The sequence below is a fragment of the Lingula anatina genome, chromosome 10 (assembly GCF_051362555.1).
Source record: "Lingula anatina isolate TDL-2025a chromosome 10, LinAna3.0, whole genome shotgun sequence".
In the NCBI taxonomy this organism is placed as follows: domain Eukaryota; kingdom Metazoa; phylum Brachiopoda; class Lingulata; order Lingulida; family Lingulidae; genus Lingula; species Lingula anatina.
This window is the reverse complement of record NC_141776.1, coordinates 12033308-12048229: the sequence shown is the minus strand read 5'-3', so window position 1 is coordinate 12048229 and position 14922 is coordinate 12033308. Positions and strand designations below refer to the sequence as shown.

General features: G+C 37.3%; 1 protein-coding gene across 4 annotated transcripts in view; it reads right to left on the bottom strand.

Moving 5' to 3' along the window:
• Positions 1-14922, bottom strand: part of LOC106152493 (uncharacterized) — a 35302-nt gene that overhangs the window by 5257 nt on the left and 15123 nt on the right. For 3 of the 4 annotated variants that reach the window (XM_086997124.1, XM_086997125.1, XM_086997123.1), the window contains 2 exons: positions 7423-7536; positions 1663-1738 (listed from right to left, as the gene is read on the bottom strand). In XM_086997124.1, the coding sequence (XP_086853250.1) occupies positions 1663-1738; positions 7423-7536 (190 nt within the window). Of the gene's footprint in view, positions 1-1662; positions 1739-3837; positions 4009-4613; positions 4787-7422; positions 7537-14922 lie in introns of those variants that run through there. The other variant, XM_086997126.1, reaches the window with a different exon arrangement.

The following is a 14922-nucleotide window of genomic DNA, read 5'->3' as shown; positions in this document are numbered from 1 at the left end:
ATTTTGATGCAATATTACATAATGTTTAACAGCATAATGATCATTAATTTTTAATTATAAAATATTAGTATCACAGATATTCAGAAAATGTGACTAGCAAAGGTCTTCAGGCCCATGGAACTTCAAAGTCACATCTTGAAAATGCCAAAATGTAAACAAGACAGCACTTTTCTGAAATGGGTTTATTTCCATTTTTAACACCTTTTAAACATAAAACAAAATAAACATTTTACTGCCATTTTTTTATGACCAACTAAGAAAATTGATGAGATGAGAAAAGTATCAATAGAACAGTTTTAAATGTCCAATTTCCTCCATTCTGAGATTCTGAACATAGTGGATGATTGAATCTGACACACTGCAATGATATGAGTTTATTTCCGTTTTTGACACTTGATTACACAATACATGATAACAAGTTTACCATCATTTTTACATAATCAACTAACAATGTTGTAAAGATGCAGGAAATGTCAAACAAACACTTTTACGTATCTTATTACTTAAATAATAAGGCTATTAACATGCCTAAGAATTAAATCTGAGGAAATCTGAGGAAATGTGAAAAAACCGCATAACTTCTAAAATAATGTCCCGATTATGCTGATTTTCGAACTCAACCTGCGTTTTAGTAAGACTGACCATTCCTGTGAGTTTAATGACAATTGGGCTTTCTGTTTTTCTTATATTGTGTTTACAGTGTTGCATATATGCTGAACAATGAAAAAACCGCATAAATACTAAAATAGTGGCCCGATCATGCTGATTTTCGAACTTGACCTGCGTTTTAGTAAGATTGATTACTCCTGTGAGTTTCATGACAACAGGCCTAACGGTTTTCCTAAAAATGTGTTTACAAGGTTGCATATATGCTGAAAAGTGAAAAAACAGCTTAACTTCAACAATAATGGCCCGATCATGCTGATTTTCGAACTTGACCTGCGTTTTATAAATATTCATCAGCTCTGTTAATATAAAGCCAAAAAGTGAAACTGCCTTCCACTTATCGTGTTTACAAGGAAAGTGCACGGCGCTGGCGACGGCATTGGCGACGACAGACGCAGGTGATGGCAATATGTACAGACACATCTGTGTCTGTACATAAAAAAGCATAACTACTAAAATAGTGGCCCGATCCTGCCGATTTTCGAACTTGACCTGCGTTATAGTAAGATCGATTACTCCTGTGAGTTTCATGACAAAAAGCCTAGCGGTTTTCCTTAAAATGTGTTTACAGTGTTGCATGTATGCTGAAAAGTGAAAAAACAGCATAACTTCTACAATAATGGCCCGATCATGCTGGTTTTCGAACTTGACCTGCATTTTATGAATATTCATCAGCTCTGTAAATATTAAGCCAAAAAGTAAAACTGCCTTCCACTTATCGTGTTTACAAGGAAAGTGCACGGCGCCGGCATCGGCATCGGTGATGGCGACGACAGACGCAGGTGATGGCAATATGTACAGACACATCTGTGTCTGTACATAATAAAATGAAAGTGAAAAGTGTGAGTTTTGCTTCATTGTGTTGATTCAAACATATTGAAAAGTGAGTGGAGAACAGAGAGAGAACAGTCTTTTGTCTAAGAAAGATATCTTCAAAGAGTAAAATATTAGAAATAGTAAAGCATTTGGAAATTAGAAGTAAAATCATTACTGTACTTTCTGTGTGTATGGCTTGAGTTAAATTCCTCCACTGGGATTGGTCTGTTCTGGCTGTCGAACTGTATTTCAAAATCTGCAATGAAATGAAACTTTTAAATGCTGACAAATTCATATTTTTTTATGATTCTACATAAACAAGACAGTTAAATAATATATATTTTAAATTAATCAGATCATGCAGATTCTCACAGGAAGCCATTTTTAAAGGTGCATATGAATCCAGCATCAGTGGAGTGTGAATTCCCAGTAACACATATAAACCACTTCTACTAGTTTCTTATACAACTGAATTAAAGTCAACATGCCAAGGGATAAACTGAATAAATCACTCGATCAGCCATAAAAGAGCTTTAGACTGCTCCTTTCTTTAAATTTTTGGTCAGAAATTTAACCCACTTATGTGACCTACTTTCCTGGCCCATGTATATACAGCATAGAAAGCTAGCAGAAAATCCATTTAAACATCATTTTTCAGGTAATATTAACAAATGTCTTTTGGTAATTCTCTTAGTTACGGTAAAGTCTTGAAAATTTCGTCGCTTAAAAATTAATTATAGTTTTATATTATAGTAATATAAAACTGAAGGTGGTGAGTAATCCATACACAAGTTTAGCATTTATCAAGCAATGTTTCATAAATATGTCTGTACATGTAAAGCTAGATATATCCATAGCAGCAGTGATCTTTTAATTAGGTATGATGATGTTTAATGGTAATTGCAGTTGTTTCTGTGTATTTATTTGACACATATTAATTCAACATATTAGTAGGTACAAATGGAACATGAAATGAATTGCCAAAACTGGTAATTTAACTTCCTATCGTCGTATTCTTATTTCCTGAATATTTTTTAGCCTAATTGAATTTAATGCTTCTTATGGTTTGGTTATGCTTTGTTTTCATTTTGACAATTAAGCTGTCCTCATTTTCATTCTAGTGGGCACAACTCCAATCCTCCAGCCTCTAAACCTCTCAGAGAGGGAGAGATGTTTATTAAGTTGATGGCAGCTTTGAGATTAGAAAGGGACGAAGCCTTAGAGAGAGCGGAAAAAAATGTTCTTTCTAGCCCTTTGTCATCTTCCTCAGTTGAAGATAACGACGAAATGTATATAATGATGACTGGTATTACTTGGTCTCATTTTTCACAACTGTTCCTCTTCTTACTCACCATCTTTCCAAATCGTAATACCAAGTCTTCGCTGCCCTTACAAGAAGAACTTTTTTGACACTGGTGAGATTAAGGCACAACACTTCTTTTGATTGGTTTGCCCAAATCAACAATAATTGACCATTTTTGGAAAGTAATTGATGTGCTACATGCAAATTTGGATATGATGGTACAGCCTCAAGACAGAGAGGGTATTTGTACAACTATTCCACCAGTGTTAATACCTCCGTCACACTTACTCGGAATCAGCAGGAATGAAGAATAATGAGCCTGAACGAAGAATTTTTAAAATTCGCACCATATTCGGGGAAAATTTTCAAATTGACCTTAATTATTGTAAGTGCCTTCTACAGTGCCTTCACCACAACAAGTGCATTTTACAATGGCATCTGGTGACGCCCCAAGCCACGGCTGCTGAGTGTCCAATCTGAGGCCAGAGCTGTTGATGCTGACATCATTGTGGTTCTGATCAGTGTACAATTGTTGATATTGGGTGAGGGCGTCCTTTTCATGTTCTCGTCCCCATCTAATAGGAGCACTGTTGATTACTTTCCCAGCTGAAGTGACCTTGTTAATCAGAGATGGAGCTGGACTACTCTGGTCTGTCTTCAACACATCACCAGCCACTGATGCAGAAATTCTCCCTACACGGACCATGTGCCACGCTGCTGATGAGGACTGAGTCTTTGTAACCTCCTCCACATACCTGGCCTCTGTGTTGGTCAGTGAGCCCACTTTCACCTTAGCTTGCTCTCATGCCTCCTTCAAGGCAGGGACATTCAAATGTTCATTGCCAATAGTGTACAAGTCTCTCAACGACTGGGGGAGTTTCTTTGGCACTGGTGTAGGGCCCAGTCCAACAAATCTTGCGTTATGTTGTCTAAATAAACTAAGTCCTATGCATGGGGTCTCCAAAGATGCCAGGGACTGAAGAAATGCTGCCTTGGCCTGGGGGGTTGCCTGTGGAATGGTTTTCTGCCTTTTCCTCACCCTGTCCTTGCGTTTGTTTGAATAAAACTGTTTGTTTGAAACCTTATCAGCTTCCACAGAATCAACATAAAAATCATTCCACGCACAGGGACGGTCTGTGCATGTTGCAGTTGTCACTTCTAATCTCACTGCTGCTTCCACTTTAAACAACAAAGCCCCAACATGAGAGCAGGTCTCCCCTAACCTGCAAAGTGAGTGGAAAAAAAAGACAATTAGGCTTGGTGAAAACAGTACAAAAAACCACAATTTAGTAAATGTTACTAAATCAATCTACATGTCTTTTCTTTAAACATTAAACATCTTTAAAAGTATCATCCTCTGATGTATTTTACAAATCACAGGTAATGAAATCCAAGTATATCTCATTTGCCATAATACCTTAATATGTACCTTGATCTAAGACAAAGATCTGGTAAAGTTGTAATAAAAAAATTCCAAGTAATTCACCAGAAAAAAGGCAGTAATTTAATAGTTAAAAGACAGTAAATCCTGGGTATAAATGGATAAATTTACTTTTAACTTATGGATTAAACAGTCTGCTATCATTCCACAATATGCTTATTGGGGGTAGTTAGGTGGTTTCATTATAACTGAGAAGACTAACACTTGTGCTTGAAGTACAGAGCATGGCTGAACAACTGAGCCACAGTGAACAAAGGAGACAAAGAAGTGGATGCAACTGGGTGGTACAAATGGGCAAATGGATTCAAAAATATGAAATAACCAGTCTCCTATCACTTTACATAGCACCAACTTATATTATTTGTTAAAAAAACCAACATAACTTACGTGGTGACTTGATCAAGTAGGAATAAAGATCCCCATACATCAGGTCTGGTCATTCCTTTGGATCGTTAACCCACGAGTCTGCTGGAAACTTGTATGGGCAAATCTTAAAAATTGCTGAGGTTCAGCTTCTCTCTGTATCTTTTCAGTGATTCTGGGGGTAGTCCCTCTTCGTACTGATACGCCATAGTGGAGTAAAAAGTTGTTGAAATACTGCAAATCATGCTATTTTTGACGAGCAAATTTTACCGACCGGCCATTATAAGCAATGGAGAACTCTGGAGGTCACGTGATTTTCATCCCCCAAACAAATGGTTGTTAAGGCGGCCGCCATCTTGTGACCTCACGCCGACTTCTAGAATTCAATTTCAATAGTAACTATGGCCATATCTTTGCCAGTTTTGGAGATACAAGGGACCAAAAAGTTGCAAAATTCATTCCATGGTGAAAAGTATGTCAAAGGCCAATTTCACGGTCACACTTACACTGTCAGTATATGACTTCCTATTTCAAGTTCAATAGTAACTATGGGCGTATCAATCCTGAAATTTTACGTGACCTAAATCCAAGAGATGGGTACGCAGGCCCTTGCAGTCTAGGAGGAGAAGCGGTAACGGTGACTTGGCAGTGGAGCCGGCGGAATGGACCGGACGGGACTAAAACCATGTGTACAGCCAGCGCCTATGACTAGTGGTGGTACAAATACCATTTACAGTTATAGGGATTGATGTTTTGAATGGGGAAGGCAACAGTGAAAGCAACAACAGAGACACAGTAAACATAAACATACACAGACACATACCTGTAGAGACAAACAGCAGAAAATCACATACAAATTGGTTATTTTGTCAATTTTGATAGAATATTACATAATGCTTAACAGCAAAATCAAACCAAAAATTTGTAGAGGACTGAGGATAGGCCATCTCTCACTCAATGCTTTATTATTATTATTATTTTTTTTTTTTTTTGGGGGGGGAGGGGGGCAAAGTATTTGTCTCTTTACTAATTTGGTATTACTATATTATAAACTTAAGAGATTATTACAAAAACCCATACTTTTAAGGTAGATCGGTCATTACGTAATTTGACGATTTGCGCAATATCAGCGCATCGTCAATCGTCTCTAAAGACATTTCAGTCTGTTTTATCAAATTAAGGAAATAAAACAATTATCTACAAGATAAACAAACATTATCAACTTGTCTTTAACTCGGTACAATCCATATAGGTTTTCGACAACATTCACCGACCGTGAGTCGACTATGATTCCATACGACAACTGTAGAACATTCATAGACTTGCCCTTCAAGAAATCGACGGAAAACAGCTCTTTTTGAATGGGCACTGTAGAAAAAGAATGACAGCTAAAGCTCACAAATTATGCACGTAGGTTCTATATTATGTAAAGAATAAGTATTGTAAATTACAATGAAAGCGGTTGCGTATATTTTGATGTAGAAAGCTCGACGAAAACTGGAAGTGCATTGTGACGTCACACACTTGTACTTGGAAAGCTGCTGGGTGATTTTCTGATGAGAACTATTTCGTAGCTTATACAAATGTTCAGAAAATGACCATAGAGATTGAAGAAAATTTACTGATCAAAATTTAAACTGGGTAACATTATTCAGGAAAAAAATGTGCATTTCTGACCTCAACTTGTCAGTGTAAACAAACACTGAAGGCATTGCAAGCAAGCATGTGAATGCCGCGTTTGATACTTTGTATCAGACGCTTCATTTTACTTGACAACACAGTGTTTACGATAGGCATGACAGGCAAAACCGGGAAAAAAACATGTCTTTCCCTCGATTTCTTGAAGGGCTGTGTTGTTGAGATTTTTCAAACTATTGGTGGATTTTTGACTTTTTGAGTGGTGCTGGTACATACAAATTAATGAGATTTTTCTGTGTGCTAATTTCCATTTTTTTAGGGGGGGGGGGAGCCAAAAAGTCACATTCATATTATATTCACTACATAAATAAATAACAACGACAATAAACTATTTTCACATGCATGACATACTTCACTCTTCAATAAATCTGTTTTGAAGTTAATGGCTTACACCTTCGCATCAGTATGACAAATCTGAAAATACATGTAGCTAGTACTGGTATACTCACTTCAACTGTTAAAATAATGAAAGTTTTAAATGTACTTGGATGTCTCTCCACACAAACCAAAAATAAAAATTCGAACGTTAGAAAATCATAAAAAAAAAGCTTTTTAGTGAAAAAACACCAATTTTCCCATTGATTTGAATGGGGACTAGTGCATCACGCAGGGTGCAATGCACTTCAACTTGGCGTAGTTCTCTTATTTGGTCAGTGACCCCTAATTTTTTTTTGCAAAATTTAAATGTACTTAGATGCCTCTTTACATAAAAAAAAAAATTTCTTTTAAATTAGAACATTAGAAAATCATGAAAAATAATGCTTTTAGTGAAAAAACACCCATTTTCCCATTGATTTGAATGGGGACTAGCGCGATATGCAGGGTGTAACATATTTGGGCGTAGTTCTCTTATTTGGTCTGTGACCCCCAATTTTTTTGCAAATTTTTAATGTACTTGGGTGTCTCTTCAAACAAACAAACAAAAAAAAAAAAAAAAATTTGTACATTGGAACATGTAACGACGGATCTACCTTAAGGGAAAAACCCTTGGCTAGCTTTGAATGCAGGAACAGCCATTAACCATTGGTTAGTATGGGAAAATTGCAGTTTACCCCAGGAAATTTTTTTTGGTCAAAATGAACAGTTATTATGACTTTAAGTGTTAAGTCTACCAAGAGTTGTGTAGGGTACTTACCTATGTGATGCAAAAATGGGGAAGTGCTGTCCATGGAAATGTACTCTTCACCTCCCAAAATGCTTACAAGCAGATTTTTCACATCATTTTTCCCTTGCCATGTGTAGGTAGGTACTACAAGTTTGTAATCGCACACATGAAAGAAAAAAATAAAATGTCAGGATCAGAGAGGCAATACCGTTTCCGGACATTGTACCACCAGCTGGAATAAGCACATTCGTATGGAGACCCCTCCAAAAAAGGGACACCACCATCAGTCTTGTGCTTGACAAGCTCCATAAAATGCAATCAACAAGAGTTCTCAAAATATGCAAAAAAATATAATTAAAATGGTACAATCAAATTTTCGAATTGACCCGTATTTTCCTAACATTGATAACTCCCCTGACTTTCTGGACAATAGGTCTATTGGTTTTTCCTGAAGTGTATTCTCAGTGTTGCATATATGCTGACAAAAGAGAAAACTTTAGGGCAACACAGGGCATATCTCTGCTAGTTTTGAAGATATGAGGGGCAAGAAAATATGCAAAGTTCACTTCATGGTGAAAAAGTAAGTCAAAGGGAAATTTCAATGTCACAGTGTATGACTTCCTATGGGCATTTCTTTGCCAATTTTGGAGATATAAAGGCCAGAAAACATGCAAAGTGCTGTTCATCATAAAAAGTAGGTCAAAGGTTAATTTCCAGGTCACAGTTTAATAGCCAGTGTATTACTTCCTATTTAGCTTCAACAGTAACTTTGGGCGTATCTCTGCCAGTTTTTGAGATATAAGGGAAAGAAAATTTGCAAAGTTCAGTTCATGGTGAAAATAAGGTCAAAGGTCAATTTCAGGGTCATAGTTAGATTGCCAGTATATGACTTCCTATTTAAGTTCAATAATAACTATGGGCATATCTTTGCCTGTTTTGGAGATTTAAAGATCAGAAAACTTGCAAAGTGCAGTTCATCATGAAAAGTAGGTCAAAGGTCAATTTCAAGGTCACAGATTACCAGTATATGACTTCCTATTCAAGTTCAATAGTAAATATGGGCATATCTCTGCTAATTTTGTAGTTTCTGAAAGTTGGTACAAATAAATATCTTCTTGCAGAAAATTCCCATTTGTAGAAAATTTTGGCCCGTTTGACCTTGAAATAAGGGTCAAAGGTAAAATCTAAGGGCATATTTGGAAATTCCACGTGTGACTTTCTGTCAGTCTTCTATAGTAATTTTTCCCATAATTCCTTCCGTTTGGGAGATATTTAGCATTGAATTTTTTAAAATTTTGACAAGGGTGCATTTCAATGAGCGTCAATCCCAGGCCAATACACCGACTGAGACAAAAGAACCCAGGGTGTTCAAGTTGAGATTATGTCACCTAAATCCAAGAGATGTTGACACAGGTCCTTGTGGTCTAGGAGGAAAAGCGGTAATGGTGATTTATATCCCACGATACCCTGTGGAGCCAACGAAGCCAGCGGAGCCAACGGAACCGCACGAGATGGGTCGGGACTAAAACCATGAGTACCGCCAGCGTACACGCTGGTGGTACTAATAATCACTTTCAGTTGCCTTTCCTTAAATACCAATTTTACATACCCAAATTTTAATGATGGGATTGAACATTTTTACTGTTCAAGTGTTGTAAACATAAAAGTCTCAAAACCTTTCACTTCAGTTTGGGAATCACTGATTTACATTTTGATAAAAGTCATGAGAGTACTTTCTCAATATTTTCAATGGGCAAAAATTATCAAAGTTTAAAATAAAATTTTTTATAACACATATATTTAATTTCTATATAGCATCTGTGGTGCTTTAGTGCATAGAACATGTACAGAACTACAGTATAGCCTGCCTTTTGATTTTGTTGCTTCCACTCAAAAGAATCGTTTTAATTTCAGGCCTGTAGGCAGGGGGGTTTGAGACGCATCATACAAGCTGGGTAGGTGAAAGTCACTTTTTTTTTTTTAATTTGTGAGCTATGTATACACACCAATGTGAAAATGTACTTAAGCACCAGAGGCAGTGTTTTATTTACCTCCGCGTCATGCGTAAAATACGCATGAATCCTAAAATTGACGCAAAAAAATATAATTTAGTGTGTCATTTGACCCTAATGTATGACAGCCACAACTAATTACTTTCCAAAGTGTTGTAATCTTGCCGATAAAAAACCTACTAGTAGGCCTATTTCCGATCACTCGGAACTACTCGGATGTCTCCGCACTCGACAATGACCTCGGATGTAATACGGAGGCATCCATATTGATTGTTGATTTGTTGGGAAGGAACTACTTTCAACCTCGTGCTAATTTAGACCACAATCCTTTCAACGTCTGTATCTGTTTATCCTTTAAATCAAAGTCAAACTCAGTGCATTGTTTGGCAAACTGTAAAGCATCATAAAAATCATGGGTATTGACAGACATCTTTATGAGCAGAATAATTGATTGAGTGAGAAGGCATTTCCGGCGGACAAAATGCATGGATTTGATGCATATTTCTCCGCCTATCACATCCGAGGTTAGTATGGAGCTTGCGGAATGAGCCGAGGATTGCCGATTGATTTCCGATCGTTGTTGTGTAGCCAAAAAGTATATCAACTTGCCACCGATAGTACACTACTGGTACAATGCTGCTATAGGCAAAAAACGGTTTTTAAATTCAATTTAAATATTTTATTGTGTTTTAAGACCCAAATGAAAATGGTTTGACCTAAAAAACAGTTTAGTCCACAAACTGGTGACAGAGATTACTCTAAATGGTTAAAATATGTTACACTACGTGTATAAATTTGTCTAGATATTGTATTGTGTTTTTATGTTTAATAGTCAAAACATAATTTTTCCAGGTTGGAATATAATTTGTAATTGCCATAGCAATTATTTATTGAAACTCCTTGTCTTCATTTATCTACTTTTTTGTGTTTGACAATCTTATTCCCTCCTATATTCCATTTATGTCCATATAATTTTTGACAATTTTTTTTTTACACAAAGTTTATCCATATCAATTTTAATTTATCATTTATCTTGATGATTTTTGTTCATATATCTACCTTTAGGTTTAATCATGTTAATAATCCTTTGTTTAAACGGTTTTTGTTAGAAAAAACAAGGCAGCAAAGCTGTCAAATGTACAGACAAAAAACAGGAAATAACAATGCACAAAATAGGCTACTGTCAATTCTGATGCAAAAATACATTATGCTTAACTGCAAATTCAACATCAAATTTTAATTATGCTCAACAGGTAATACCAATGTAAGTAAAATGTGTAACAAGCGTAAGGCTTCAGGCCCATGGGAGTTCAAGTTCACACTTTGAAAATGCCAGAATGAGAAAAATGAAAATTTCACACAAAACTGCTTAAATTCAATAATAAATGATAACCCAATTGAGCTGGCTTTCTTATTTGAACTGCATGCCAATCCGAAAAATCATAAGTAATGCAGTTTTCTTTTTATAATGTTTGTAATTTTACATTACTGAATAATTATCACCAATTTTTGATTATTGACTATTTTTGATTATTGACAATAGCATGGACATGTAGAAAATTTGATTACCAATTGCAGTGATCATTTTACCTTTAAATATTATGAGTCCAACAGGACGCACATGATATTGAACAATGGGTCCCTGTCATTTTGAACAATAAAGGTTACCACAAAACTAACAATTTGTTACATTTATTTTTTTCAAGTTTCTTTATTTAAGCGATATGACAGTGACGAGTTTACTTCAGTTCATATATATAGGCCTATCCGCGGATCTTTCACCATCCCATTACGTTTATTTGCCGATGTACATGCATCACAATACATGAAATCAGTCCCATCCTCATTTTTTATACCTTAACCAAGCATAGAGCTTTGTCCAGTGTTGTTTGAAGGAACGGATTTTCCTTTTTGACTCCGTTTTTGCCTCCGTCAAACATTCCTCCGCATCACTCTCACTCTCAGCCTCAACGGCAGTCACAGCGATTACTATCTCAAAAGTTTTATCTAACTCTGTCTCACCTTAAATATACTCTATATTGTCTGTTGGCTACTGTCTATTAATAATTGCTTTTTTGGAGGCATGGTCGGATGGTCGCTGAGCAGACGAACAAGCTGCGGAAAATCTATTTTAGTCAAAAATAGGTCAAGTGTAGAGTGGAGTGTGCAAAGCAGACGAACAGTTTTGCCATTACTAACGATTGATATTATTGGCTATTTGATGCGTAAACAGCCAATCAGCTGGCATTTAACATCAAGTCTAACGGAAGCTATTGTAACATTCAATACAACAACGGGAAAACGAACATGATTAACGTACTTAAATGACTAGCATTTTATACGGATCAGCGATGCATATGGACAGGTTATTTACGAATCTCACACAATTTAAAATCTTTGTGTCCATGAGGACGCATATGCTATAAAACTCTGCATCTAAGGTAAAAAATGTGCGTCAGGGACGTGGGACGCAGAGGTAAAATGATCACTGCATTTGGCTTCATGTCCATGGGAGCTTCGAGTTCCACAATGAATATGCCAACATGATGAAAATGAATATTTCACTAAAATGTATAACTTCCAGAAAAAGAAGCCAATTAGACTGTTTTTCCAACTTGGGCTGCATTTTAGTCCTGTGTTTCTTTTTTGAAAGTTAGACAATCATAAGTAACATGGTTTTCTCATAATGGTCATCATGGCAGCAGCACCGAAAATTGTGTTTTCTTCTATTTTAATGCAATATTACATAATGGTTAACAGCATAATGACCATCAATTTTTAATAATAAAAAATCCGTATCATGGATTTTCAGAAAATGTGATTAGCATGGGTCTTCAAGCCGGTGAAGGTTCTTAAGTCACACCTTGAAAATGCCAATATGTGAAAAATTAAATTTTCACAAAAAAAAAAAACAGTTTAACTGCCAGAAAAAATTACCAAACAGACTGCATTGCCCACTGAAGCTTTATCTAAGCCCCATGTTTCTTTCCTGTAAGTTTGAGAACAGTAAGTGACATGGTTTTCCTTAAATGGTCATCATGGGAGCAGTGCCCAAAATAGGGATTTCTTCAGATTTTGATGCAACATAACATAATGTTTAACAGCATAATGACCATCAATTTTTAATAATAAAATATTACTATCACCAGTGTATGAAATGGCCACCTGCCCGCCAGCCCGAGGCTGGTAACTTTCAGGTCGGGCGGGTAAGATTTGCAAATTACCCGCCCGACGGTCTGGCTATTTTTACAGCTTATTTTCACCTTTTATTTTGTCTATGTTCACAAGAGATTTCAGCAAAATATCAAATAAACTCACTGTTTTCACCCACTTTCATAGAAGCAAAGAACTAACCATAGCTTGCAAGCGAACGCTCGTATCGAAATGTAACCAACAGTCTCCCTCTCAGTGGCCTCGTTTTCGAAGTTCCATATGTGTGATATGAAGTTGAAAGACAATTTGAAACGAGGCACATTGTTCTAAACCAGCTTCAGTGCACAGCAGACAGCAGATAACCTTACGTCATTGTTTTGTGTAGAGGAGATACCGCGAGTAGCAATTTGTAGGTTGAGAGTAATAAAAATGTGAAAGTATAAAAAGTTATGATATTGATTAAATAGACTTATAGGTACATGAAGCGCTTATAATCAACCTGTAATAAAGGCAATGGAGGAAAATTAAAGGAGAATTTTACAAAAAATTTGAATCCCAAAATTAGGAGTGAACGTACGAGTTTACGCCGTGCGTCAGATGTAGTTCTTTTCCCACGTGCTTTCATCTTGGGCTGTCAAAAATGAAAAGATTCTATCAAGTCCGATAGAGAAGTTCACAAAAGAAAAACAATTGAGGAAAGAAATAAAAATAACAAAGATTACGACAGAACCAAACGAAAGAGAACAAATTGGGACCCATGGAAAGGTGACTTCGATTTGCAATTAGTCGAGCGGCAACATCTCGATCCAATAACTCGCCCATACTCGCCCCATATAATATATTGTAGCCTCTATGTGATATATATATATACGGTAATGTGCCATGAATTTCGAACAGTAGAAAATAATTAAATTTGGGAAAAGATCGTTCTGGCCGAAATTCATGAAATGGAGGTGCTCAGAACTTCTGAAAGTTCGAATTTCATGGAATTCTGTCAATTTTGACCGGAAGTTGTCTGTTCGTCGCTAGGCCTTCTGTTATCTTCTCCCGACGATCTATTTAGATTTACCATAATGTATGATGTGTGAGTGCTGGTAATTGCGACCAAAGGTATACACGTACTTTCACCCGATCACTGTGTATGGCCCATAGATAGAGCGGTACTGTTGTCTAGGGCCGCAAAACAGCATCGTTATCAGTAGTGTCGTTTTTCAAAAGCGATTCTGGCAGCCAGAAACTAGTGTCGTTTTTCAAAAACGATCCTGGCGCTCAGAACGGAGGGAGAGATGGTCGACGATTAGCGTCTGCCACGGCCAGATAACCTTTACTAAGGAAGCTTAGTGTTACCGTTGCTCCTTTCCGTGCACTGAAACCGAGACGACAGCCGATCAGTGTCTATGGCGCACGTGCAGGTAGCCTTCATCTGCGATAAGTGTCTTCCGCGACCAGGTTCGTTGCCTTTACCGTTAAAGTCGGGCGGAGCTTTACGCGCGAATGCGTCCTCATCTCGCCGTTCGCGGGTCGGTGTCTCCGACGCATACGTAGCCTTCCCTGCAGAAGCCGGCCTCGGCACTACGGCCTCTCCTCCGTGCGGGGAGGCCACTACGACCGCAGATCGGTACATGCGGCAGCCGAATTGTGTATTACGGTCTCTCTCCGTCGTGCGCTAGCTGCGACCAAGATGACCGCTGATTGTTGTCTGCGATCAAATATACTAGGTTTTGGGGGGGGGGGGGGATGCAGGGCCGTTTTTTTTTTCCGCTCAGACAACCCAATCTTAACCAGCAGCAGCAACTGATTTCCTGGCGCATAGTTGCGTCAACGTACGCATTTGAAAAGCGTGTACGTTTTGTCAATGAAACATCTTCAAACAAACGCGAGAGATAGGTAATCTAGAGTAAACCGAAAAGGCAGTTTTTATATTCGTTCAAGGGACTGGAAGATCGTCAATGGGAGATAGTGAGCGATCTGAGCGCGACAATAAGCCAATTTCCACACTAGTTCAAGGGACTTCGTTACTATATTCGTCAGCAAGAGATCGTCAGCGATCCGAGCAAGCATAGAAGCTTGGACTTTTTGTCCATGCTAGAAGGCAATTTTCATGTAGTCAGCAGGATATGGTTTGCTGGTTTGCGACAGGGGCGTAACCAGGCATACGCACGGATACACTGTGCGTATATAATTTTTTGGCAAACCATGATATTATTCTCTATAAATCTAGTGTACTTTTCAAGGAATATTATCGAAAATCCCCTTCGATTATAAGTTAACGTCACCTGAATGTACAAATTCTCTGTATAATTTATATATGCACCATCGTCTGACACCCTTCTCGTTTGCTTTCATAGAACTGAGGTAAACAATA